Source organism: Cervus elaphus, chromosome 2 (assembly GCF_910594005.1).
Source record: "Cervus elaphus chromosome 2, mCerEla1.1, whole genome shotgun sequence".
NCBI lineage: Eukaryota > Metazoa > Chordata > Mammalia > Artiodactyla > Cervidae > Cervus > Cervus elaphus.
Genome location: NC_057816.1, coordinates 21,893,825 through 21,921,377, shown reverse-complemented (window position 1 = coordinate 21,921,377; position 27,553 = coordinate 21,893,825). Strand labels below are relative to the sequence as shown.

The 27,553-nt window shown below is 54.7% G+C and overlaps 1 protein-coding gene and 1 non-coding gene across 3 annotated transcripts; one reads left to right on the top strand and one right to left on the bottom strand.

Moving 5' to 3' along the window:
- Positions 1 to 187: 187 nt before the first annotated feature.
- SLC37A2 (solute carrier family 37 member 2) lies at positions 188 to 27,553 on the top strand. 2 transcript variants are annotated; one of them, XM_043873916.1, is made up of 19 exons: positions 188 to 343; positions 14,439 to 14,520; positions 15,010 to 15,103; positions 15,196 to 15,274; positions 17,491 to 17,626; positions 17,982 to 18,058; positions 18,987 to 19,153; positions 19,657 to 19,694; positions 19,929 to 20,081; positions 20,400 to 20,490; positions 21,961 to 22,023; positions 22,315 to 22,400; positions 22,890 to 22,938; positions 23,109 to 23,182; positions 23,446 to 23,524; positions 23,626 to 23,723; positions 23,959 to 24,023; positions 24,237 to 24,293; positions 26,287 to 27,553. In XM_043873916.1, exons 1-18 carry the CDS (start codon positions 285 to 287, stop codon positions 24,262 to 24,264), a joined length of 1,518 nt encoding a protein of 505 aa, XP_043729851.1. In that variant the 5' UTR covers positions 188 to 284; the 3' UTR covers positions 24,265 to 24,293; positions 26,287 to 27,553. The 2 variants fall into 2 exon arrangements, with proteins under 2 accessions (XP_043729851.1, XP_043729860.1); XM_043873925.1 differs by lacking the exon at positions 24,237 to 24,293.
- Positions 6,317 to 6,389, bottom strand: TRNAG-CCC. The gene has a single exon. It is a non-coding gene; the product is annotated as a tRNA-Gly (tRNA).

Sequence of the window (27,553 nt, the reverse complement as noted above, 5' to 3'; positions counted from 1 at the left end):
CAGAGGCGCGGAGGGCCGCGGGTCCACGGCCCGAGGCGAAGCACGGGAAATTCGCGTGCGAGCGGACGGACCAGAGGATGGGCAGGCCGCGTGCGCCCTGCACAGCGCCAGCCGGCCCCGAGGGCGGTCAGGTGCAAGGGGGCGGGGGCTAAAGGCTGCGGGTTGCCGAGTCGGGGCGGGCCGGCCGGCGGGGCATTTAAACCCCGGGGATTGTCAGCTCGGGACGCGTGCCCAGCTCCGCGTCCTCCTCCGCTCCGACTTCGCTTCGGGTACCGCCGGGCACGATGAGGTCCTCTCTGGCGCCCGGCATCTGGTTCCTCCGCGCCTTCTCCAGGGACAGCAAGTGAGCGGGGTTGGGGCGTGGGGGCACGGGGAGCGCCGGGCCCGGCGGCCTCGCTACTGAGACCCGACTCCGGGAGTCCCAGGGCGCTTGCTGGGGTGAGGGTGGCGGGTTCTGGTAGGATCTGAACGGCGGTCGGCGGGGAGGTGAGGTGGCACGTGCTCACTCCGCCTCTCCCGAACCCCTCCCTGGGACGCTGCCCAGCAGCGTCTCCGCCTTGTCCTTTCGCATCCTCACCTCCGCGCACACACACTCCCCCCTGGGGGAGACCCGACTCAGAGCGCCTCCTTTATCACCCGGGGGACCCCCGGTTTGTAGACTAGGGAACCGAGGTCAGGGCGTGGCAGCTGCTGCTACGAGAAAGTGGCCATTGGAGTTGCCGAGTGTCCCATTTGGTCTCTTTTAGCCCTTGGATAGCTCCAAGACCAGAACCTAGTGGTCCTGGGAGCTTGCCTTGAGCGGCTTCCGGCCCTGAGGGACATCCCCGGGGAGGACACACCTCTCGGATCAGGGGCCAGCTGCTTCTCAACTGGCTGGTCACCCCAGCAGCCGGCCAGCAGCTTCCTCCTGACCAAGGAGGCTTGAGGAGGCCACTGGACCATCAGGTGTGTGGTGGGCTGGAGAGTTTTCAACCCACTCTTCATCAGAGGCCACACAATGGAACACTTGGCTTGGTCTACACCGTGTCTCTGTTTCCTTTTGTTTCGCTTTGTGTTAGTTGCCATCACTTGCAAATGATAAAACTTAACGTTAATAGCCAGATTCCTCCTTCCTCTGATCTAGTAATATCAGGCCTAAATTCTCAAATTTTATCATTAGGAGTATTATCATCACCCTTTAGATGGGGTGCAAGCTCTTAGTAGGACCCAGCTTTGTTTTAAAACAAAATCCTGCACCCCAAAGCCCCTCAATCCTAGGCAAATCAGGATGGTCCCCTGAAGCACTTTCCAATTGGTGACAGCCCTCCTTGGGGACCTTCCTTATCGCTGCCAGCCTTCCTCACTCGTTTATTTATTCGGTATTTTTCAGAAAAAAAGTCAGATGACTCTTGTAAGGATATAAAAATGAATATGTGTTAAGAAGATTTTATTTCACTGGTGATGAAGGTGCCAGAAGGTGGTATAATTGGCATAAAAGAAAATCCAGGGAGGGGAGAATGGGGAGTTGCTGTTTAATGGGTACAGAGTTTCAGTTTAGGAAGATGAGAAGGTTCTGGAGATGAAGGATGAGGGTTGCACAAGAATATGAAGGTACTAAATGCCACTGAACTGTGCACTTAAAAATAGTTAAATTTTATGTTATAGAAGTTTTACCACAATTTTAAAAAGAATACAAAGAAGGTGCCCATTTAAGTTAGGAATACTGAGGCAAAACTGGTTGAGAGGGCAGATTATTGAAACTCTATCAGTTCATGGACATATTTTATATGACTTACTTGTTACTTACCATTTGATGAAATTCAAGGTTAGGGAAAGGCGTGAATCAGATAACTTGGAGGGGAGGGCTGTCCTCTAGGCAACGCACAGTTTCCCAGAGAAGCACACACACATTTTTGTTTCTCTCCTACAGTTTTCTCTGCTAGGATAAAAAAAATAGCCTCAAAGAATGATTATTCTTGGTCATGCTAGGTTTGATCTGATTATCTGTATATATAATTTACTATGTTAAGTTCCCTTGGCTGGAAGTTTTCATAAGGGTTCTGAGACTGGACTTTTAAAAGCCTTCTATTATTTACTGTTCTGAGATTAGGAAGTCAAGCCAAGAAATTGTCTCCACTATATTTTACCTGCTGTGCCTATACATTTATTAATAGACAAATTCCCTTCTTCTTAAGGTCCCCAAAATATCCTAAGATTCCTGGGCCTGCCAGGGAGTGAAGTCCTGATTTGCCTGTAAGGGAAGACAGTAAGCCAGTTTTCTTGGGAGGGTTTTGTATCAGCTGTCAATCTTAATTCCTTAAGAGTGGCATCAATATCTGACTAAACGAGTATCATTGTCAAATATAATATTCCAGGCAAGGCCTTGGTTGCAAAACCAAGTTTTCTAATTGTTGTTGTTCAGTCGCTAAGTCATGTCTGACTCTTTGCAAGCACATGGACTATAGCCCCCCAGGCTCCTCTGTCAGTGGGATTTCCCAGGCAAGAACCCTGGAGTGGATTGCCATTTCCTTCTCCAGAGGATCTTCCTGACCCAGAGATCAAACCCATGCCTCCTGCATTGGCAGGTGGATTCTTTACTGCTGAGACACCTGGTAAACCCGTTTTCAAATATGCCCTGGTAAAATAAAGAGGACAGATTCTTACTGAACTTTTGCAAATAACCATATTCTATAAAAAGCAAGGAGACAATAAAAGTTTCTAAATTCTGGGGAGTCGGGTAGAGAGAATAAAGTATTTACAAATATTTCATTTCAGTTTACAAAAACAGAATCTCCTAAATTGTTATGGGTTACAGACATATTAAGAAGAAAGAAAAAAGAGCTTTCTTATATATTCAGAACACTGAACGCTATAATGTCACTGACATTCCAAATGTCAGTGACAATCATCCTCATCAGTTCATTCAGTTCTAAGTGATTAATTCTTATTCTGCTGAATCTTGGGTCAGCAACCTCATAAACCTGTCAGCTTCTTTACCTAAGTTTTGGAAATCCTGACTCAGTCCACAGGTATGTTCTTAAAGATATCTGAATGATATCACCAAGAGTCTGTAACCACGAATGTGTAACTGGTCCACTGATTTCGTGAGACAGTACTTGGTTGTTAAAGATAAAACCTTTGGCTTATAGATGGTTGCAGAGCCTTTAGGGAGCATCCAGAATAAAACAGAAACTATCTGTAAGGGTCAGAGATCTGAAAAGGTATGGATTAATTTATTAATGATAATTTTCAAAAGTGAATGATCTGATGAGAAGTCATAATAAGAAAAATGCAGCTAACAGTGAAGTCTGGTTGTTCCTGAGGTATGTAACACACACGAAGCCAATCCAGAAAATATTAGACAGTGTCTAAAAACACACTTAAGGTTAATTTCAAAGAAGATGGTGAACATAATATCTGATTTTTAAGAATGGATAATTTTTATAGAGGAAAAATATCTCAAGATTTTTTATATCTCGGTATATATATTTTTATGTATTTAGAGATATATAGAAGTCCCAAGACATAATTTACATAATATGCCACAGGAATACCAAGAATGTCAACTTAAGACTTGGTAAGTCCAGGTGACTCAGTGGTTAAGAATCTGCCTGCTAATGCAGAAGACATAGGTTTGATCCCTGGGTCGAAAAGATCCCCTGGAGGAGGAAATGGCAACGCACTCCAATATTCTTGCTTGGAGAATTCCATGTACAGAGGAGTCTGGCTGGCTATAGTCCATGGGTTGCAAAGAGTCGGACAAACTGTGCATGAACATACACCAGCAAGTCCTAAACATCTATGTTTTAATAAAGCTCTGTAGGAAAGTCTGATGTACCTCCCCAGTTGAAAGCCACTGACCTAGAAGATCCTAGACTCAAAATAAAGAAGTAAAGTTGCAGTTTGGATAAGATTAGCTGAAGTCATGACCAGTAACAATATAGTCATCATCAGGCAAAACACACGAGGATACTGATCCGTAGAGACAGATCATGGACCAAGAGGGTGTTGAGAAGTCTATAGAAATTTCTCATGCAGCAAACCATTTCTGAGATACTTATATAAGTAATCATATTCTACTTCTCTTTTTTCTCTTAATAAACAAAAATACATCTCATTACTGTATATACAAAGTTGTACCTCTCTGCCATTTATTGTTCCTAGTAGAGTCTTATTCATATATATTAACTATACCTTTTAACCAAAGGAACTTGTATTTCAGAGAAAATGAGGGGGCAGAGAGACTGGGTCATTGGAAGTAGCCTGTCCCACACCAGCATTTTAGAAGGGCTCAGAAACACACATAACTTTCTACAGCTGCACATGTCATTGAGACACTCCTTAAAGTGTGAATCCAACCACATCTCCCAGGTTTAAGACAGATCTGAATTGAAATCCTCTCACCACTGTGTGCTTTTGTATAGTTAACGTCTCTGAGTGCCACCCACCCCTGCCCCCGCATCGGTAAAAGTCAGGTGGGTTCTTGGGGGCAAAAGTGATCCATGAAGGTTCATAGCTGATGGAGAGCCCGCGGCAAGGGTTCCTTCACTTCTTTCTTGATGTGTGTAGGTTCAGACTCCTAACAAACACCCAAAGTCATTGTAGTTCTTACTGTAGGCACATGATTGTTTTGAACTCTCAGGCTTACAAAGATGGTTAAGTCACAGTCCTACTTTCTCGGAATCTAGAGGGAGGGAGTGTCCTCTCATTATCAAACTGGCTGCTTCCACACGTTCCCAGGGAGGACTTTTAAACAGAAGAGAAGAAAGCAGGCATCCTGGAGTGGGACCCTGGTGGGTGGGCGCCCCCCGAGCTTTGGCGGGTGGGCTCCCCCCGAGCTCTGTACAGCAAGGATATTTGTAACACCTGCCTCATTCCGTACTTGTGAGGATTAAAGATTGTCGAAAGGTGAAGCAGGATGAGTGCCAGGCTCACAGTAAGCACTGAGTCAGCATTAATTATTGACTATTATTCTACTTGCTCTTCCTACCACTCTGTACCAGGCCTTGTGTTTGCGGTCCACTGCAAGATCTTTGTTTCCCAGCCTAATTCCCCATTACAAGGATATAATGAGGCACAGAGAAGTTATGTAACTTGTCCAGCACCACATAGCTAGTCAATGATTGAGCTGAATTTGAATCCAGGTTAACTGGACTCCCAAGTCCCTGGTCTTTTCCTTCTGATTAGAGGGTGGGAGGGGAAAAGAAAACAGAGGCGTTTTGCTTGAGACAGATCACTAAATTTCTAAGGCTCTAGGTCCTTGTCATTAAAGTGGAAATAACAATGTACCTCTAGCCCAGGGCTTTGGTGAAATTAAGTGAGAAGACATTGAAGGCACTTAGCCCGGTGTCTGGAGCACACTTAATACTTGGGAATGGTTTGGTGCTTGTCAGTTTCTGGAGGTGGGATTCATCTTCATTAGAAAGGAAAGGTAGCATTTGACTTGTTGGATCAGGAGGTATTCTGAGCAGAGGCAGTGGAGTGGCAGTCAGGGCAGGGAGGTTGCCAACCTGGTCGCCTGCTGGCCGGAGCCTGGGGGTCTGAAGGTATGGCCCCCGTGGATAGGAGGCCGAGAGGCAGGTGGAATGAGCTGTGCCAGCAACAGGCAGAGACTCGGAGGAGTTTCTGCCCAGGAAGGTGGTACCCACCCCCCTCCTCCGGTCAGACCCCTGCTGAGTCCTCCCCGGTGCTGGGCCTGCCCTAGCCAGTGCCCTGCCCCTGTGCCAGCCTCTGAGTGGGCCTGTCTGGGGGCAGATGGCAATGTGGGCATCTTGCCAGAGAGATGACTATGGCTGCTGCACATGGGGCTGGGCCCATTTTTCTGGGACCTGTGGCGGGGACAGGAGCCCGTGGGAGGAGGAGCAGGAGCCGGATGAGCAGGAATGGGATGAGGCACCAGACGGGCAGGAAAGCAGGAGTTGTGAACTCCCTCGTGGCAGTCCTCCCCCACATTCCAGCCCTCCCGTGGGAGCTGGAACGGTGAGGCAGGTGGTGCTGCCGCAGGGACCAGTGGATCTGTCTGCCAGAGTTTGCTGAGGGCCTGCTGCCAGGTCCATCACAGCTCACAGTACTTACGGACATCTGTGATGTTGTTCAGTCCCTCAGTCGTGTCCAGCTCTTTGCAACCCTGTGGACTGCAGCATGCCAGGCTTCCCTGTCCTTCACTGTCTCCCTGGAGTTTGCTCAAGCTCGTGTCCATTGAGTTGATGATGCCATCCAACCATCTTATTCTCTGCCGCCCCCTCTCTGATAGGAATTAGCTATCTTATTTATTTATTTGGCATGCGGGATCTTTAGCTGTGGCATCCGAACTCTTGCTGTGGCCTGTGGGATCTAGTTCCCCAACCAGGGATCAAACCTGGGGCCCCTGCATTGGGAGTGCAGAGTCTTAGCCACTGGACCACCAGGAAAGTTCCTTAGTATCTCTTTTAAAGGAAGATAGAAGTGAGACTGAGAGGTGAAATGTTCTCTGCATTAATCCCCAGGGCCACCTCGATGACATTTTACTGTCTCGTTTTAAAGAAGCTCAAGCAGAGGCCAAGAGGTGAGATAGCTGGCCCAGGGTCACAGTCACAGAACCAGAAGTTAAGAGTCAGCCTCCTGTTGGTCTAACGAACTTTTCCCCGTTCTGCTCTGGCTTCACACCAGGGGTGCCAGACGCTGCCAAAGCAGCTTTCTCTTGTCTTATTTTCGTGGTACCCAGTATGGATGAGCTGTGATGGTGATAGGCAGGCCCGAGAAGGAATGAGAGATCCTGGCAGAGGACCTGGAGGGCTGAGCCTGTCCCCTGTCCCCACTCCCGCACCCCCCACCCCCACCCACGTCCTCAGGCTGATCCCCAGAGAGCGTGTGACCCTGGTCGCTCCCCTCCCCCCCACCCATGATTGCTGTCTTCTCCCCCAGCTGCTCTGCTTCCTCTTCCTCTCTGCCGTTTCCCCTTTACGGAGCAGACTGACAGCGCTTCCTTGGCCCTGGGTGGGGCACTCTGCCCCAGGGGCTGCCAGCTGATCTAGAAGGCAGCAGCGGTTTGGGAATGGTCTATATGGATGGCCAAGGCCTTATGTCTTCCAGTTGGCGGTACCACCTGAGCACTGAAGTTGGGGGTGAGCAGTTCCCGAGTGACGCCAAACTGGGGCCAGACACCAAGGGCAGAGTCGGTGAAGCCCACAGCCCCCACCCGCCATCTCACAGCCCCCGAGTTGCTCTGTGGGGTAGAGGCGAGGTGGACAGCTTTGCTGCTCCGGTTTTGGCCTCCGGTCCATGCCTCACCCCCTGGATCCTTCATGCCTGGGAGAAGGCATAGAGGAGGGTGAGCCAGGGGCCAGACCTCCAGAGACTCTCCAGAGGAGGGCCCCCATCCTGACGCCCTGGCAGGACTACAGTCCTGCCACCGTCAGTGCGTTCCACTGATGCTGTTTGCATAGCCTCTCTGCAGAAGAGAGACCAGCTTCCTGCCCACTTCTCCCAAACCCTGCCAGCTCTCACATGCTCCCAGAGGTTTTCCAGGTACCCACATGACACCTCATGCTATGGCTGAAAGCTGGGTCTTTTCATTCTGTCTGAACACTCAGGGTTCTCCTGCTTAGATTCCTTCTCAAAACAAAGCAGTCTAGCAATCTAGCCTATAGTTTCCACTCTCCTAAAAAAAGATTATGATGTACTCGTTCCTTCTAGAAAGTCCTGGGTGGCTTGTGCTACTAGCCAACGACTTCCTTCTCCGGAAGGACCTTGGGACTGAGCCCAGAGTCCCCTCGATCCCTCTGAGCAAGTGCCTGAGTCCCAGCTGGAGGAAAGGGCAGCACGTGGAGGATCCACCAGTCACGCTGCGCTCAGCTCCAGGAGGGCTTTGTTCGTCAGAGGCTGTCACGGACCTGGCCCGTCCCGTATGGCCTGTCTCCATCCCCTCCTGTCAGTGGGAAGCCCGGCTCGGGGGCTCTGCCCTGTGCGGTCTGTTCCAGCCTGGCCTTTCCCCACCAGGCTGTGTGCTAGTGGTAGTGGAGGACTTGGCAAGAAGCACAGTGATGGCATCGTCACCATTGCCCTGGTTCTTACCATCCCCAGCCCTCTCTCCCTTTCGGATCTGCTGAGTCCCAGAACTGGCACATCCAAGTACAGGCCACCAAGTTCATCTCCTCAGGGCAAGTGCCAAGGTCACCAGCAGCCACAGCCAGCCCAGTCTCTCACGTGGCCAACCCAAATGTCCCTATACATCTACTAGCTGCCCCAGACTCCGTTGAAGGGCTGGGCTGAGGCAGGAAGTGATAGGAGTGGGTCAATGAGGGAGCTCAAGTCCCCCTTGACCTGGGGCCTGAAATGGGAATGGGAACCATCCGCAATGTGGTTGCAAAGCCAGGAGGGGGATGCAAGGACTGGGGGATGACCTGGTAGACTTTGGACGAAAGGGAGCTCCCGCCACTGTCTCCTAAGGTCCCTATCCTGGACTGTTTCTTATTTTCTGTTGTTGCGCTGCTGGTGGTAGCAGGTCCTTGGGGTTTTGTTTGTTATCGGTCACTGCTTTGACAGACATTGTTCTTTGTCCCTACCTCAGAAGCATTTCTAGTGCAAAGTCTTAACGAGGTCCATAAAGCTATTAGCGTGCTCATTTGAAAGAGTAAGTTGGACTGTCAGCTAATAGTTAAGAGATAGCCAGTCCACCTCTCTATCTGACTTGGTTACTCAGTAACCAGTGCTGGGCAAGGGGAGGTGAGACTCTCGGAAGTGACATTTCTCACTAACACAGACTTGGAGGGTCCTGGGGTAGGCACCCCGCCTGGAACAGTCTGTGGGCCTTGCGGTGCAGGTTCCGGGGTCCCTGGCTGGCTTGTCCAGCCTGCCCAGCCCCTGAGCTGCCTTCCCTCCCCTGTGCAGCTGCCCTGGGGCCAGCTGGGTAAGGCCGGGCTCTGTGTGTGTTTTCCCCCTGCCCCCCTTTCTGGGGCCCCTTGGTTCTGAAAGAAGGGCTCATGAGGGCAGAAGTGAAACTTGCGGCTTCCACAGGCGTCAGGAGCCCGTCAGCTATCTTCCAGCGAGCTACTGTGAGGTTGCTGGCCTCAGCCCAGCCCTTCACTCCACCCATGTCCCCAGTCCCCTTTGAACTATGGCACCTTGGCCTTTTTCTTTAAGAGATGTCAAAGTGGAATGGAAAGCGAACTGGACGAAGGAGAGGCCCGGCTCCAAGCACGCTCTCCCCAGCTAGCTGGGCCCCTCTGGGCTCCTCCTGCCATCGTGCTGGGGTCCAGGCAAGGAGTCCTAGAGGAGGAGTGCCCAGCCCAGCATCACACAGAGCTCTGAGGATCTTCTGTCCCACAGCCTCCCTCCCTCTGACTCTCCTGCTCTCTTGGGCGTCAGGTTTTCCACGGAGGGATGGGGTCAGAGCTGGGAGAAAGGTCAGCCAGGCCTCTGGGCAGGGCTGGAATCTGGCCGATCGGCATGTCTGTGGACCTCTGCTAAGCCTCCCCATCTACTCCCAAGGGAGTGCAGGGGCGGGCCCAGCAGGCCAGCCTGTGCTCTATCCCCTTGCAGGCTCCCCGTAGGCACTCGTAGCCTCAGGCGTCTGCAAAGACGCCTCCAGCCCAGGTCTGCACGCTGCGCTGGTGGGGAGGAGAGTACTAGCCAGCCTCCAGACCCCTACCTGACAGGCACATCCGGGGCCTGGAGCCCCCACTGCTCAGAGCAGCTCGGTGCCCACCCCCACTGCTCACCTCCCTTAATAGAGCGGCAAGAGCTGCCTCCGCCCACTCCAGTTTTCCTTCCTCAAAACCTGAAATCATCATCACTGTTGTTTTTGAGTGTGGACTGCGTGTCAGAAACCTGTAAGAGGTATGCATCATCTCATCAACCTATCAACAGCGCTGTGACAGAGGTGATAAACTCTACTTTCAGATGACACACAGGTGTAAGGAATGAAAGCAGGTTTCACCTGATTCCAGAGTCCAGGGCACCACCAAGGGTCTCTCCGGGGGTGGCCGTGTGCCTGGGGAGTGGCTGGCAGGATGAACGAGGCAGAGGAAGCCGGCCCTGCCTTCTGCGAGGAAGCCCGTCTGGAGTTTTCCCAACTCACCAGCAGGGCAGAGCCCTGGGTCCCCACCTGGCTGGTGCCCAGAACTCTGTGACCTAGAAAATCCCATCCCTCTTCAGTGACGTCCCGTCACCCCAAGAGACAGTCCAATCTCGCCCAAGGCCCTCCGTGACCTGTCCCTTTCCTCCTTCCCAGCGCCCTCACCTGCCGTGTTTGGCTCAGCCCCACCTTCCAGACACCCTGAACTACACCCTGAACCATACAGAGTTCCCCAAACAGGTAGTGATATTCACGCCTCCACGCTTCTGCACTTCCCCTCTCCCTGGCCCTGCTCCCGCCCCTGCCATGGTGGACCTGGCTGACTCCTGCTAGTTTGTGAAGACTGGGCTGAGACCTCACCTCCAGGATTCTTTCTTTCTTTTTTAAAAAAATTGTATTGGAGTATAGTTGCTTTACAATATTGTATCAGTGTCTGCTGTCTGACAAAGTGAATCAGATATATATATATCTCTCCCCTCTTTTTTGAGTAGAGTTCCCTGTGCTATACAGTAGGTTCTCTTTAGTTACCTATTTTATACTTAGGGCTTCCCAGGTACCACTGGTGGTAAAGAACCCACTCACCTTTGCAGGACATGCAAGAGACCTGGGTTTGATCCCTGTGTCCAGAAGATGCCCTGGGGGAGGGCATGGCAACCCACTCCAGTGTTCCTGCCTGGAGAATCCCATGGACAGACAGGAGCATGGCCGGCTGCAGCGCATAGGGTCGCAAGAGAGTCGGACACGAGTGAAGCGAATTAGCACTCCCATCAGTAGTGTATATACATCAATCCCAATCTCCTGATCCATCCCACCCTCCGCTTCCCCTCTGGTATCCATACGTTGGTTCTCTGTGTCTCGATTTCTGCTTTGCAAATATCCTTTTTCTAGCTTCTACATACACAGGTTAATATACGATGTTCGTTTTTCTCTTTCTGACTTCCTTCACCCTGTGTGGCTGTCTCAGGTCCACTCACAGATTCCTCTCCTGACCCTGCCCCTCCCCGGCCGGTCTGGGTGCCCCGCTCCGGATCCCGCAGGGCTGGCCGCCGTCTTTTGTGGCACAGTCACACCGGTCCTGTTGACTCCCTGCTGCCCCGTGAGCCCCGGCGGGGCGGGCAGAGGTCTCTCTTACGGTTGGTTTCCCCAGGTCCCTAGCTCAGGGCCGGGCCGTGGTGGGATGCGCGTGGGGGTGGGGCGGCCCTGGCTCCGTCTCAGGGAGACCGAGATGTCAGCAGTGGGGCCCGGCTGGGATCGGTGGGGAGGAGAGGGGTGGCTGCCAGCGGGGCTGTGCCTTTTGACCCCTCACTGACCCCGACCGGCTCCTGAGGGCTCAGCGTGGCTGAGGGCAGCCTGGGCCTCACTGGCAGCCCTGTCAAGCGAGGACAGTCAGTGCTGGGGCCTCTACGGGGCCCGGGGGATCTTTGAGGCCCAGCAGGTAAGCTCAGTAACTCAGTCCTGTCTGACTCTTTACGACTCTATGGACTGTACCTGCCAGGCTCCTCTGTCCATGGGATTTCCCAGGCAAGAATCCTGGAGCCGGTTGCCATTTTCTTCCCTAGGGTGTCTTTCCAAGCCGGGGATCGAACGTACATCTCCTGAGTCTCCTGCATTGGCAGGCAAATTCTTTACCACGGCACCATCTGGGAAGCCAAGGAGATCTGATTTATCACCAGGGTCACTGCGTCCAGGTAGCAGTGAAAAGAGACTTGGCTGAGCCCAGGGGTGGAGGTCTTAAGGGTAGCGCAGCAGAGACCTGGGGACCAGGGTGAGCGTTGTGTTGTAATCACCTGTCTTTGACTTAGATGTGGTCGGTGCTGTTCTCCTGGACATCTGATGAGGAAACCGGAGGCAAAAAATTAAAGAACTTGCATTTGGTTACACAGTTAATTAGAGGCTTCCCAGGTGGTTCAGTGGTCAAGAATCCACCTGCCAATACAGGAGACCCAGGAGACATGGGTTCGATCCCTGGGTTGGGAAGATCACCCGGAGCAGGAAATGGCAACCCACTCCAGTATTCTTGCCTGGAAAATTCCATGGACAGAGGAGCATGGAGTTGCAAAGAGTCAGACACAACTGAGCGTGCTCACGCGCGCGCACACACACACACACACACACACATATACAAAACTTAAAGCTTTTTTCCAGACAGGAAACTGGTGAGTGTTAATCTGCAGGGCTGTGGTTTTCTTCCATCCTTTGCTTCTTGAAGAAGCCCAGCTGGGCACAGTCTCCAAATCCTTCCACCCCTCCCCCCACCTGCTGCCAGATTCTGAAAGTCCCTGATCCAGGAGTCATGAGCCATTTACCAGTTGGAAAACATTGCTGCCACCAAGCTTGTCTATGTGGGTCCCTGTGACAGTCCCTGGGAATAACCCCAGATTCCCTGGAGAATCCCCTGTGACTCCCTGCCCCCATGCACCCCGTGTCTGGAAGTAGGAGCCAGACCACACAGTAGAGGAGCCTAAGGCCAGGCTGGAGTTGGAGCTTCATTCTTATCTCCCCCCAAACTTTAAGCTTTTTATTTTGTACGGAGCTTCGTACTTAATGGAATGGAGAGCCACTGGGAAATGTTCAGCCTGGTGACAGCAGGGTACATGTACCTTCATTCTCTTCAGAAGATGAGCTATGAGGCAGTGGAGAGATGGAGATAGAGCAGGAGTCCAGGGGCGAAGTGAGAAGGAGCCAGGCAGCCCAACCTGATTTCAGCCTCTGATGTAACACCCTTCATTTCACAAACCCGAGCCTCCGCAACATGCTTGTGGGGAAGTGATTTGGGGTTTGGAGGCAGATTGCTAGAGAAGGCAGACCAAGCCTCCAGTGTCCTGGCTCTTTGATTCAAGGAACCCAGGGATAGAATGAGGTTTCTGGGCCCCCCTCGCCTTCTTCCCCACCTTCTCCAGGGGATCTTTAAGAAACCAAGGCTCTGGCCTTTCTCTTGGGCTGGAGTCCATACTGAGCTCTCTTTTCCATGTACTTCCTGGCTCCTGGATGCTGAGTCGGCTCAGCTGATGCCCTGCTGGGGAAGCAGTGACTCAGGAGGACATGGGGGGCCCTCCCCCAGATCCTCAGGAGAAGGGGGAGAGTGGGGCGGGCAGTGGAAACTTCAGTGGTGTCTGGCTGACCTGTGTTTTCCACCCCAGATCAGTGCACGGGATGAGACGTGGGGGTGGGAGAGGGCTGTGTGATGCGTGAGCCACAGTGGAAAGAGTGAGCCTTCTGTCTGGAGGAATGGACTAGCATGGAGCCAGGCAGAGGACCTGGGCCCTGTCGACCAGCTTTTTCCTGCTGCCACATTTCCCTCTATGTTTTGGACTCTGCTCCTGCTGGGCTGTAGCAGGTGCTATTTCTGCAGTGTTCTAGGCTTCTCTGGTGGCTCAGATGGTAAAGAATCTGCCTGCAACGGAGGAGACCTGAGTTTGGTCCCAGGGTGGGGAAGATCCCCTGGAGAACGGAATGGCTACCCATTCCAGTATTCATACCAGGAGAATCTCACAGACAGAGGAGCCTGGCAGGCTACAGTCCATGGGGTGGCTGAGTCAGACACGGCTGAGCAACCAACTAGGCTTACGAGGAGTAGTTGACCTCACTTTAAAGATAGACCCTTTCTGGAAGTTTGGAATCAACATATACACACTGATACATTTAAAATGGATGATGTATATGTATGGCTCAGTCCCTTTGCTATTCACTTGAAACTACCTCAACATTGTTAATCGACTGTACCCCAATACAAAATGTTTCTGGTGTTAAAAATAATAAAAATTTTAAAAGTAAAATAAAATGGATAACCAGCAAGGACCTACTGTATAACACAGGGAACTCTGCTCAATGTTATGTCGCAGGGTGGATAGGAGGGGAATTTGGGGGAGAATGGATGCATGTGTATGTATGACTGAGTCCCTTCGCTGTTCACTGAAACTATCACATTGTTCATCAACTCTACCCCAATACAAAATAAAAAGCTTTTTAAAGAAAGAGACACTTGGCATGCATCCTCCTCCTACCAGCTTCCACCGCTTCCGGTATTTAAACACAGTTCTGTCTCCCTGCGCCCCCATCTCTCTCCACACACACACAGAGGCACCCTGATCTCAGGGAGGACAAGGAGAAGTAGAGGCGATGGGCAGTGACAAGAGCCGCAGAGGGCACTCTGGTGACGTCTAGGACGCCGCTGCTGGCCCAGCTCTGTTGGGAGGCCTCTGTCCTCGGGAGCAGGAACTCTGAGCACTCTGGCCTCTGGGCACCTGTCCCTCCCCTCCCCTTGGCCTCTGCCCCGAGCAGCTTGTGTCTGGAGGGGAGCGTTGGTGGTGCTGCCAGAACAGGCACAGGCGGACTGCTTCCTGGACACAGCGGGGACGGTAGGCCTGGACTCCCTGCTAACCCAGATGCCCACCTTCCCCTGCAGGTACCGAGCCTTCATCCTGCTCATCACCTTCTTAATCTACACCTGCTATCACATGTCCCGGAAGCCCATCAGTGTCGTCAAGGTGAGTCTGGCCCGGGGGTAAGGAAGAATGCAGGACTGCTGGCCTCTGCAGAAATACGGAAATACTTCAGTAGAACAGCCCAGAGCTCAGTGAAGCACAGTCCTTGTCCCTTATCTTGGTCACCGAGTCTGTCTCCTCCCCCTTGGCTGACTCCCACTTTTAGCAGTTCTTTTTCCCAGGAGAGTTTCCTGGGTTTCTTCACCAAGAGAGCGGTGTCGGGGAGTCGGGGGTGGAACCAGAGAGCAGACACCTTGGGTCCCCCGGGTGCTGCTTGTAGACACCCCTTGCCCTTCACCGAGTCTCTGCCCTGGCCCCTTGTCGCCAGAGCCATACCTGCCTGACCGGGCGTCAGAGGAAGATGCAGGGAGTCCAGGAGGGAGGGGCAGTGGGCTGGTGTTGTGGGGGGGTTGGTTACTGGCTCCCCTGTGGGCTGGGTTGACTCTGGGGTCACCAGCTAACCCCTGACCAGCACACCCGTCGCCTCTCCAGAGCCGTCTGCACCGCAACTGCTCAGAGGTGATCCAGCCCCTCAACAGCACCCACAGTCTCAACGACACCACATGGTGCAACTGGGCCCCCTTTGGTAAGAGCGGGGCGAGCCGCTCCTCTCCGTGCCTGATCCCCATCCAGGCCCGGAGAGACAGCCAGCTTTCTGTCTCCCCGGTCCGCCTACAGATAAGAGCAACTACAAGGAGTTACTGGGGGCCGTGGACAATGCCTTCCTCGTGGCCTATGCCATCGGCATGTTTATCAGGTAAGAGGCAGAGCCTGTGTTGTCCTGTAGGATGGTTCAGAGCTGCTGTCTCCTCTAAACCAACCTGGGGCAGCGGGGTCAAAGAGAGAAAGTTGTTGGAAATGAGACAAGCCTTCCACACATCCTGTCACCCGTAGCTGGCGTGTTGCCGCTTTCACCCAGCCTCTTCCTTCACTTGGATGACTGCCTCTTTTAGTAACTCTCCTGCAAAGGCCTTCCTGGATCTCCTTTTGAGTTTATTCACTCAGATGGCATGTCAGCGGTGTGGCTGGAATATGGTCTGTCCTGGACAGGGGTCCTTCAAGGATAACCTGAAAGCTGAAAGCCCAGCATGGCTTTTATGTAGCAAGCATGATGTTTGTTCGAGGAGTTGAGGATGACTGAGTCTGGCTTCTACCTCTAGAGAGCTCACAGCCTAATGGGGTGACCGATACTTCAGCAGCTGCATTATAGACAGTACAGTGGCTCTGAGACAGAGGTGGCTACGTACGGAGTTCCGAGGAGTCACTTAGTCTGAGCTGAGATTAGAAAAGAGGGGTCAGGAAAGGCTTCTTGGAGGAGATGACATTTGAACTGATGAAGAGAAATTGGACTTGACTCATTTGAAAAGACCCTGATGCTGGGAAGGATTGAAGGCAGGAGGAGAAGGGGACGACAGAGGATGAGATGGTTGCATGGCATCCCCGACTCAATGGACGTGAGTTTGGGTAAACTCTGGGAGTTGGTGATGGAGAGGGAGGCCTGGCATGCTGCAGTCCATGGGATCATAAAGAGTTGGACACGACTGAGCAACTGAACTGAACTGAATAGAGACAAGAGTCTTCGCCACTGGCTCAGTGGGTAAAGAATCCACCTGCAAGGCAAGAGACACAGGAGACTCGGGTTTGATCCCTGGGTGGGGCAGACTTTCTCGAAGAGGAAAGGCAACCCTCTCCCATATTCTTGTCTAAAAAATTCCTTGGACAGACTAGCTTGGCGGGCTACAGTCCCAAGGGTGGCAGAAAGTTAGACCCGACTGAGCATGCTCACACAATGGAGGCATGGCCTGGTGAAAGAAGGCAGCTGTAATTTGAAGCAGCATGACTGCACAGGGGCAGGGGGTGGACTGGGGGACTCATAACAGGTTTCCCAACATGCAAAACGCGGGAGACGGGGCCGAAGAACGAGGTCATTGTGTACTAGGCTGTGGGCACAGGAGAGCCACTGAGTGGGTGTCATGTTCAGATTTACATGTCAGACAGATATGAGAGGCTGACGGAGGTGGCCTTGAGGAGAGAAGGGCTGATCGGCTTCTCTGGTAACTCAGACGGTAAAGAATCTGCCTGCAATGCAGGAGACACAGGAGATGCGAGTTCAATCCCTGGGTTGGGAAGATCCCCTGGAGAAGTGAATGGCAACCCACTCCAGTACTCTTGCCCGGAGAATCCCATGGACAGAGGAGCCCAACTGGCTATAGTCCATGGGGTCAAATGAGCTGGACACGACTGAGTGACTATCACTTCACTTCAGGGCTGACTAGCAGGTCACACGAAGGAGCAGATTTGAGAGTAGCCCAGATGGGCTTGGAGGAAAGCTTAAGTTAGAACAGTATTATTAATAACAGAGATGGAGAGAAGTGACGTGCTGGAGAGAAATAAGAGGAGCAGTGGGCAGATCTTGGAGGTCACTTGTGGAGGGTGGGCTGCAGGGACAGGAGACTGAGGTAGCTCGTTTCCGGCTTGAGTGGCCAAACGTGGGGGTGCCGTCCAGTCCTGAGGGGCGCAGACACAGGGCAGGGTCTGGAAGGGAGGCAGAGGAGTCCAGTCTTTGGAGTTGTTGACGGGCAGCTGTTTGGGAGGTGCCACACTCAGGATGTCCAGAAGGCGTGTGGATATGATCCTGGGAGAAAGTTCAGGGCTGCAGATGCACAGCTGGGTTGTGTACATGTACAGACGTGGCAGGTAAAACCATAAAGGTGATGCAAGAGAAAATGCATGAGCTGGGCTGGTCAGCCAAGGGGGAAGAGGAGGGTCGCGGGGATGTCACAGAGGCCACTCTGCCAGGCATGTCACGAGGCGCGTGGTCAAAACAGAGGTACCTAGTGGCCACACAGAGGTCCCTGGTGGTCACCTCGGCAATGTTTCAGTAGCTGTGGGTGGGGTCCCGGGGGAGCCAGGAGGTGGAGGGCAGGGCTGCGAGGTAGCGGAGATTAACCACGAACCCACTTCTCTCTGCAGCGGCATTTTTGGGGAGCGGCTCCCCCTCCGGTACTACCTCACAGCCGGGATGCTGCTCAGCGGCCTTTTCACCTCGCTTTTCGGCCTGGGCTATTTCTGGAACATTCATGTGCTCTGGTACTTTGTGCTGGTGCAGGTATGAGCCTTCTCTGGCTTTGCACTCAGGCCTCTGTCCCTGCACAGACTCAGCCGCCCCGGGTCACGGCAGATCCCGACCCAGGCTCCTTTATCACACTGCGGGGTCCCCTGCCCACAGCCAGGGCGGCCTCGCCGGCTCAGGGAGTCTGCACTGAGCATCAGCCTGAGGTCGCTGGAGGCGCCTGCGAGGCCTCGTCTCTGCCGTGGGGGCCTGGGGTCAGAGGGACATCAGCTGGTGGGTGTGTGCATGCGTGTGAAGGAAGGGGAGGCATAGCATGGATTCTGGAGGGCCCCCCATCCCAGAGGCTGCACCGCTCAGTCCAGGGGCCTCTGTCCCCCCACTTTCCCTGCAGATCTTCAATGGACTCGTGCAGACCACGGGCTGGCCCGCCGTGGTGACCTGCGTGGGCAACTGGTTCGGGAAGGGCAAGTGAGTGTGACCAGGGAGGAGGGCGGGCATTGCCTGGGGGCGCTGGGCTGGTGTGGGGGCAGGAGGTCCCTTGTGGCCTCTGATACGATTTTAGGACCAAAGATTAGAAATAAGCCTCCGTTCTGCTGACTTTCACAGGCTGGGATACAAACATTTTAGTGACTAAAAGCAGTGAGCATTTTCATTGCTGAGGTTTTAATCCTTAAAACCTGCCATCTTCGTTATGCTTTTTGCTCATAATAGATGAATTTCCATTTTGCATGAAGACAAAAATGAAGCCTATAAAACTCTGTGTGTATGTGTGTGTGTGTGTGTATATATATATATAAAATACATATACCCATATATTTTTAATGCATATATATGTATATGTCTTATATATTTATTTATTTTTCCCTTGAACTGGCTTTTGTGCAAAAAAAAAAAGTTTCTTTTGGGCAGAGTTTCTCAACCCTGGCACTGTTAACATCGTGGGCTACATGTGGGGCTGTGTAATTCTTTGTTAGGGGGCCGTCCTACACGTTGTAGCATTTAGCAGCCTCTACATGCTAGACACCACCAGCACACTCGGGGGTGGATCACCAGAACTCTCCAGACAGTGTCCATGTCCCCTGGGGGCAGTCACCCTTAGGTGAGGCCTTCAGAGTCACAGCCTCAGGGCTAGAGAAGAAAGGGCAGGGCTGTGGCCCTGGGACAGAGGGGAGGCAGGGCTTGCTCAGGGAGCTGGGTGGGGAGCAGGACACCCCAGGCCTGGCTGTCACTCACTCGATGCCAGCCAGCCTTGCCCCTCCTCCCTGACTGGGGTCTTCGGGCACGGAGGCTGCAGGCAGCCAGCTTTTGCACTTGGCCGGGGCGGTCTCTGTGAGCCCAGGGCTTCTCTTACCTCTCCTGCTCTTCCCTCCCTGCCCCCTCCCCGCCTCCCCTCCAGGCGGGGGCTCATCATGGGCATCTGGAACTCCCACACGTCCGTGGGCAACATCCTGGGCTCCCTGCTGGCTGGCGTGTGGGTGGATCAGCAGTGGGGCCTGTCCTTCGTGGTGCCTGGCGTCATCACCGCCATCATGGGCATCATCACCTTCTTCTTCCTCATCGAATGTGAGTGGACCCCTCTCCCCGCCTCCCCACAGGGCCGGAGCGGAGCCTCCCAGTTAGGTTCTGGGAGACGGAGGCTGGTCCCGTGGGGGTCGCGGGATTGGAGGCCCAGACGTGTGACTCAGGATGGGCAACCTCTCTGAGCCTCGATTTCTCACGTGGGACACCTGCTTTCCCAGGCTGTGGAGAGTGTCTGTGAGATGTGTGTCAGGATGCCCAGCAAACACTGGCCCCTCTGAGCCTGAGAAGTGGGTCATGCTTGCTGCTTTTTTTCTGGCTCCCTGACAGATGGCCCCTGGAGTCATGGCCGTGGTCACTTGTAAGCAAGAGAACGAAAGTCCATAAGGCTCCCTTGGTTAGGAGACCTAGGCCTCAAAGGTGGTCTCCGGAGCCCCGGCTCCCTCATGCTGGAAAGCCCACAGGCCTCCTTGGGGTGTGGGGGTCACATGCCCTGCAGGATGAGGGCCTGGTCTGCTGGCAAGCTTCTTAGAAGGTTTTCCTTTCAGACCCAGAAGATGTGGACTGCGCCCCGCCTCAGCACCACGTGAGTGTGGCCCCCAGCCCCACTCCACCGGGGGCTGGTCCCAGAGAGGCCTGGGGAGTTGAGGAGGGGCCTGTGTGTCCAAAGTTGGGCCCGCGGGTGGCTCCCTGGCAGGTGGTGAGTCCAGTCCAGGAGGGGGGTGCATACCTCATGCAGTTCGTCTCACGTGGGTTGTCCCTCCAGCTGGTGGGGGGTAGTATGTGGACGTGCCCCTGGTAAGGGCTCTTCTCTGCTCAGGGTAATCCGGAAGAGAGCCAAGACCACCCCGAGGACCCCGCAAACGGACCCCACTGTAACAAAGAGAGCAGCCTGGAGTCAGCTGTCACCTGCTCCAAGGACGCAAGCGCTCAGCCTACCGCCATCAGCTTCTTCGGGGCCCTGCGCATCCCGGTGAGTCATCTGTGGACCAGAAGGAAAAGAGAGGCTCTCTAGATTTTTCTGTTGGAGATGGGGATGCTCAGGGAGATCCACGGTTTGCAGAATTTCTTTACATGCAGTGCTTAGGGAGGGGGCCCTCCTGGGGAGGGCAGTGTGGCCGGACGTTACCCTAGTGTTCAGGCAGCAGGCACGTTGCTGTACCTGAGGCCGGCAGTGTTCTAGAGGCTGCTCCGTGTGGTGGGCGGTGGAAAGTGCTGGCTTGGGGCTCGGCGGCCTCAGGCTCCAGGCTGTCCTGCCCACCTTCCCATCTGCCCTCTGCTGTGCTCCCAGGGCGTGGTCGAGTTCTCCTTGTGTCTGCTCTTTGCCAAGCTGGTCAGTTACACCTTCCTCTACTGGCTGCCGCTGTACATTTCCAATGTGGGTGAGTACACGGGAAAGAAGAGGGGAGAGAGGAAGTGGGGGCCTCCAAGGAAGAAACCCACCACGTGATGCTTATGACTCCACGAATAGGCAGGATTTCTGCTGAAACTCTCCTAGCACAGAAGAGAAATTTTTTTAATGGGAAGCTAAATTTTGCAGAAAGCCTCCTAGTCCCTGACTGATTCCAACCACTTTCCTTCACTTGGCACTCAGTCGGGGTAAGGAACTCAAATCCTCTCGAACGTCTACTCCTGCCTCAAGTGTAGGCGAAACCCTGCTTCAGGCCCATTGGCTCATAGATGGGTGGTATCGGAGGGTCCTTGAGAAATGGTCTGCCTTCTGAGTGCCTCCAGGAGTCTCTCAAGCCTCCCCCAGCCCAAGGAAGAGGGCCTGGCAAGCGACCCCCGCTGCTGGTAGCCTGGTGGGAAACACCATTCTCTTCCCAGGGGCTGCCGGGATACTTGGGCCATTGATGCCCAGTGCCCAGGTCTCCTGGTCTGCGCACCTCGTGGACTTCCTGTCTCCAGCCTCTGTCCCTGCCCAAGGATGGACAGATGAGGAGAGGTCACTTCGGTGGTTAGAAAAGGATGTTTACGTCCTGTCCTGGGTCTCTGGTTGTCCCCAGGTGGGGCTGCTCTATCAAGGAGCAGGTCTGCCCCCAGAGCCCAGAGCCCCAGAGCCCCACCAGGGTCAAGGACCTCTCAGCAGGGCCACCGGGCTCCCTCCAGGGCCCTGGGGGGACAAGCTGCCATCCACACGGTACATTGGGGCCAGAGGATGCCATTTGGATGAGTCAGGGCCAAATCTCAAGCTGTAACCTACCCCCTCCCACCCTCCCCATGTCTGCATCTGAGGGGCCTCCCCGCAAGACGGGGCGAGAGCCCAGGGCGGCCCTGTGGACACTGACTCTTTGTTCTGTGGCCTTGATGCTGGCTACAGAGCGTGAGTCAACCTTGAGGGCTGGGCTGCCAGTCACGCTGCTGGGCGCCCCTCTTTCTCATCCCAGGGCAAGGTCAGGGGCCTGAGGTGCCCATTCTCCCCGTGAGCCTCCTTCCTGGCTCTGCTTATCAGCAGACACCTCAGAAGGAGGTGACAAGCTCCTGTGGGGGCGTGCTGCTCCGTCAAGGGTGGGCAGGCATGTGGCTGGACGGGCCGAGGCTCAGATAGCGCTAGGGTGCCCCCCTGCTGGGACAGGGTCCTTGGGGTCCAGATCCCAGTGCTCTCAGAGGTCAAGGCCATCCGACAGGGGAAGAAGGCAGTATAGGCCTGGGGGCCAGAATGGGCATCTCATCCCAAACTGCAGACTCACCTGTGACCTTGGCCAGTTACTGCCCCCCAGCCCCCAACTCCTTCCTCTGAAGAAGGAGGCAGTGATCCTGGATCGGGTGTTTGCCGGGACACTTCCAGCAGTGGCCCCCCACAATGTCTGCCCTGAGTGCCCAGGTCTGAGCACATGCTTCGTTTTCCACAGTTCACTTCACCGCCAAGGAGGCTGGGGACCTGTCCACGCTCTTCGATGTTGGTGGCATCATAGGTAAGGCCACGCCCTGCTGTGCCTCTTAGCTGCATCCACCTCTTCTCTTGTTGGGTTGCAGAAAGAAGGGACGGGTCCCAGTGGGACGAGACCTAGGCAGGTGGCCTCGGAGGGAAAAGGTGGCATCCTGCCCAGGTGTCCCTCCCGTGAGCCATGGGTATGGGGACGGTTGCAGAGGGAGACACTCTGCTGGCCCGGGGTGCCCCAATCAGGCTTGTGCTGGGGGGACTGCTGGGGCAGTGCTCGGGGGTCCCCCGTGCCTGGGGCGGCAGTGTGCCTGTTGTGTTCCAGGCGGCATCTTGGCGGGGCTCATCTCTGACTACATCAATGGCAGGGCCACCACCTGCTGCGTCATGCTGATCTTGGCTGCCCCCATGGTGCGTAGAACCTCAAGGTTGAGGGCCGGGAGCTGGGTGCACGCCCATGCATCACACACACACACACACACACACACACACCCACCCACCCATCTCTTTGTGTGTGTGCAGCCCTGTGCACGGCCAGGGGAGGAGAAGCCAGGATCAGCCCAGGGAAAGGGATCCAGACTGAGAATTTTGGAAAAGGACTAGTGGCTCTTTGACCTCAGTGAGAGGCGGGGGATGTCAGCTGCTAAACTTCCTGACCAGGGAAAGAATAAGAGGCTGAGGTTCAATAGGAGAGGAGACTCCTGGGGCAAAGGGAAACGATGGATTACTGCGTGTTAGACCCTGCCTCCCTGGGACGCTTGAGGACCAAGAGGCCAGGGTATGAGAAGAAAGAGAGGAAAGGGGTCTTCTGGGGTTTCTAGTCTTCTGGGCCCCAGGCTAACAGAGGCGGCCCATGGGGAAGCCAGCTTGTGACCCTGCCCCCTGCTTCTCCTCTCTCAGATGTTCCTGTACAACCACGTTGGCCAGAACGGAATCGGCATCTCCATAGGTGGGGAGCGGGCGCTGCCCTGGGTACCACACGAGGCTGGCCTGGGGGCACAGTGGGCGGCCTGGGGAAGTGGAGGTTCTCGGCCTGGAGCCTGGGGGACTCACCCGCTTTGGGGCGGGGGGTGACGGCGGCCTCTCCTCTCTAACGGGCCATCCCCATCACCACCTCAGTCATGCTGCTCATCTGCGGAGCCCTGGTCAACGGCCCTTACGCACTCATCACCACCGCTGTCTCGGCTGACCTGGTGAGCAGGGCCCCCTCGGGGACTGGTCAGGGCCTCTGTCTCCAGGCTTATCTTCCCCACATCTTTCCCCTTCCCCCAGCCTGCAGAGACGAGATCCTCAAAGTCCTCCAGAGTCTGCCGTGGGTCCCCGTTTCTTCCCAACTCCAAGCCCTCAGGGCTCCCTTTCCCCGAGCCAGCCCCTTTCCCGGTCCCCGTCCTGCTCGGGGCGCTGTCTCTTAGTTCAGCCCCCACCCCAACACCCCAACGCTGGTGTCTCTCTCCAGGGGACGCACAAGAGCCTGAAGGGCAACGCCAAGGCGCTGTCCACTGTCACGGCCATCATCGACGGCACTGGATCCATAGGTCTGTGACTCTCGCCTTCCCGAGCCTGGTCTGGGGCAGAGTTTAGGTTGGAGGGCGGGGCCCCTGCTCCGGGCCCTTCCCTGATGCAGTGCTCCGCACAGGTGCGGCTCTGGGGCCTCTGTTGGCCGGGCTCATTTCCCCCACGGGCTGGAACAACGTCTTCTACATGCTCATCGCTGCCGACGTCCTGGCCTGCTTGGTAAGAGTTTGGGGGCACACAGATGGGTAGGGGGAGGGGTCCCCTCCTGCAGGCCTGGAACCTGGGGCTCCCAAGTGTCAGGATGATGAGGACTGCTTCCCTTGCGCGAAGCACTCTGCCTCCCAGGGGTGACCCCCTACGGAATGGCCCTGTGAACGGCCAGCCCAGCGGTCACCTAGTGCTGGGGACCGGCCACTTGCTCCATGCTCGTGTCTCCCTCCCCTCCTCCCCCCAGCTTCTCTGCCGGCTGGTGTACAAAGAGATCCTGGCCTGGAAGTCATCCCTGGGCAGAGACAGAGGGTAAGTCCTGCGGAGGGAGCGCTGGAGCCCTGTCCAGCGGGCCTCACTCCTCCTGGGAGTGAAATCCATCGCTTGGGGGCTCTGCACAGTCTGAGCCCAGCTCCAGCCGCGACCTCAGGGACGCGGCCCGCGGACCCCAAACGTGCTCCGCGAGCCCCGGCCCGGCCCCCAGCTCCACTAACCTGTCGTCTGTTGTCCCATGTGTCTCCATAGCTCTAATATGGCCCTAACCCACGCGTGATAGTCTTTTCCTCAAGTCCCATGACTTTTGTGAGTATTTCCTTCAAGTCTGTGACTACGGTGCTCTTAAGAGTGCATGCAAAGCCTCTCTCTCCTCCAGTGTGATTTTTCTGATTTTCCTGATTTTTCTGACTTTCGCTTTTTCCTTGGGGGCCAGTTCCAAAGATTTGGACTCTGGGCGGAATATGGTGCTTGGGAAGTATTTCCTCAGAGGCCGGAGCCGCTGGGAAGGTTGGCAGCCTCTCCTTACGGAGAGTGACAGGGTTTGGGACGGACCTCCCCCTTCCCAGGACAGAGGAGGTGGCGTCTAGGGAAATAGTTTTTCCTCTGAACTCGGACGCTGAGCTGTCTGCACCTTCCAGAGTTCAGAAACCAAGGGTGTCTGGCCCGTCTGCCTGGGGTGTGCCAAAAAAAAGCAACTGTGAAGCGAAGCCTCTGGAACAAAACCCCAAGCTGACCTGAGGTGCGGTCTGCCTGTCGCCCAGCGGTGGAGGGTGCAGAGGTGGCTCAGACAGGCTCGCGGCTGAGGCTGGGCACGAGAGGCTGGGCCGTGCAGCTGGTGCTGAGGCTGGGAATGTTCTCTCGCGGCCTTTCTGGCTCTCCTTAGGAAGCTCTTGCTCGTGAGAAGCGGCCCGAGCGATGGACCCGGTCTGGATGGTAGATGTGAGGAAGAACCCGCTGGGCGCCTGGGAACCGGCGCCATATCTGGGGAGGCACTTCCCTTTAAGGAGGGCATCATCCCAGCTCAGGGAGAGTAACCTGCAGGGCAGGGGCGTTAGCGGGGTCTCTGTCCTGTCCTGCCCCAGAGGGGGAGCAGAAGACGGCACCTCAAGACTAGTGCTGCTTCCACCTGCTGCCCCCTGCCGCCCTCCCAGGCCAGGCCTGTGGGGACCTGGGGAGGAGAGGGAATGAGGCAGGAGAGGAGGAGAATGATGCATAGTGAGCGTCTAATCTGGGTGTTGACTTGAGTCTGTCTAGCTGTACTGGCGTCCCTCTCAGCAGCCCCGAGGGGTAGAGGCAAGAGAACGGAGGCTCAGAACTCACGGGACACACCTCAGGGCTTTAGCTCGTCCCAGCAGAGCCCGCCTTTGGACCTAGGTGTGCGGGTTCACTGCCGTCTGCATCATCAGCGGGTCTTTCTCTGAGGAAGGCCTGTGTCGGGGGCGCGGAGGCGCCTGCTCGGGCACAGAGCCAGGGCTCGGCACCAGAAACCCTGGACAATCCTGCCTTCTCTGCTCGCCTGCTTCTGTCGAACCTTGGCACCTTCTCTGAATGTCCGCGTCCTTATGTGTCCAATGGGGATGCTCTTTCCTAAATACCTGATTGGGTTGGTCTCAGGCTGAGACACGCTGGGATAAAATGTGACATGGCTTTGCAAAGCCGTCAGACATTGTACAAACGCTGTAAAGTTTTTTGAAACATGATTCTGGCTTGGTGTTCCCTGCTGAAGAGGTGACGGGGAGCCCTAATGACAATGAACAGGATGAAAACCAATTACTGGGTTGGGCAAAAAGTTCATTCGGGTTTTTCCATACGACATTATCAGTTCAGTTCAGTCGCTCAGTCGTGTTTGACTCTGCGATCCCGTGGACTGCAGCAGGCCAAGCTTCCCTGTCCATCACCAACTCCTGGAGTTTGCTCCAACTCCTGTCCATTGAGTTGGTGATGTCATCCAATCATCTCATCCTCTGTTGTCCCCTTCTCCTGCCTTCAATCTTTCCCAGCATCAGGGTCTTTTCTAATGAGTTAGTTCTTTGCATCAGGTGGCCAAAGTATTGGAGCTTCAGCATCAGTCCTACCAATGAATGTTCAGGACTCATTTCCTTTAGGATTGACCAGTTTGATCTCCTTCATATGATGTTATGGGGAAACCCAAATGAACTTTTTGGCCAGGCCAGTATTAAGGGACCCAGTATTAAGGCAAGGGGACTTGTCTTCCCTGTTCCCACTGTTGGGATGGGAGCCAACACTTGTTAACCAGTGTCTCACTTTCTCTTCCACTGCCTCTGTCCTCCTCATGCAGGTATAGAGAAATGTGAGGCCCCTGATCAGAGCAGAAACACGGAGGGACCTTGCCGGGTCCCAAAGTGCCCCCCCACACAGATGGCTGAGGCAAAAAGTCCCTTGACCCAGCACCAGCCAGCCCAGCCCGCAAGGCTTCCAAGGGCTAGGAGATGCTCCACGAGAAGGGACCGCCAAGCTCGAGGACATGGACGACTCAAGGGCCTTGTTGGAGAACGGAGGGAATGCAGCATGCTCACCATACTGAGAAGGCATCTTGAGATCAAAAACAAAACGCTCAGGCAGCTCCGTGTGATCAGTGGATCAGTTTATTACAGGGTCACTTACAGGATGGGGTAGGGTGGACAGCGATCTGGGAGCGTCCCCATGCTGCCCAGGGGCCATGGGGACGATTCTATGGCTAACCTGGGGGACGGGGAGGCAGGACATGCATTCCTATGTGAAGATTTATGAACGCGTAACCAGTCTTGTGGGTGCTGGAACACGTCAGAGAAGGTTTCCATCATTGTTTGGGGACTAACAGAGCATAGAGGCTGCCTGGTCCTAATGGTTATGAAACAGTCTCTATTAACTTCCAAAGCCCTTGGTAACAGGGCGATGATTCAGCATACCGTTCAGTCCTGGGTAGGCCCAGCGGAAGGAGAGGAGAGACTGTGGGGATCCCTGATGGTGTCAGTTCCGCTGACAGTGATCCAGGCCTGAACTCTGGAGACTGCAAGCCGGAGGGATTGGGGCTGAGGGCTGTCAGCATTTTGGGACAAGGAGGGATCTGCTCAGACCCTTCTTGTTCAGATTCCAAGATGGATAGCCGAGGTTCCGTGAGGCGAAGGCCTGGAAAGAGTGCCTCTCCTTCTCATGTTAAACTTGAACCTCTGTAATCAGCCTCTAGCTGAAAGTGTGTATTTCAGAGCCACCAGACCTCTCTTTGTCCCTTATGTCCACAAGCCTGTTTTCTCCATGTGTTTCCCCACATTGGGACCCCTGCTTCTACCCTCCATTTAATCCTGTTTCTAACTCCTGACCCATTTTGATTAAAACATTATCGCTGTATCCTCCAGGGAGAGGCAGGGCGGGGTGGGGGGTGTCACTCCCAGGCACTGCCAGCCCCTGAGTGTAAGGGCTCCTTGCCTCGCTCTTGTCCTGGCCCTCTGTGTTCCCAGGGCAGATGGCTTATCACAGCAGTGCTGTGGGGGAGTTGTGTAGGGCGGTGGGGCTGGGGGGGCATGACCCAGAGTCCCAGTATGTTATTAAATATTTTGATAATGAAA

What these genes read in the sequence shown, in the direction of transcription:
- SLC37A2 (XM_043873916.1), top strand. Translation starts at nt 285, where the DNA reads ATGAGGTCCTCTCTGGCGCCCGGCATCTGGTTCCTCCGCGCCTTCTCC. An exon ending in GCCTTCTCCAGGGACAGCAA is followed by an intron (nt 344 to 14,438) that starts GTGAGCGGGGTT and finishes CTTCCCCTGCAG; the next exon opens with GTACCGAGCCTTCATCCTGC. An exon ending in CCGACGTCCTGGCCTGCTTG is followed by an intron (nt 23,724 to 23,958) that starts GTAAGAGTTTGG and finishes TCCTCCCCCCAG; the next exon opens with CTTCTCTGCCGGCTGGTGTA.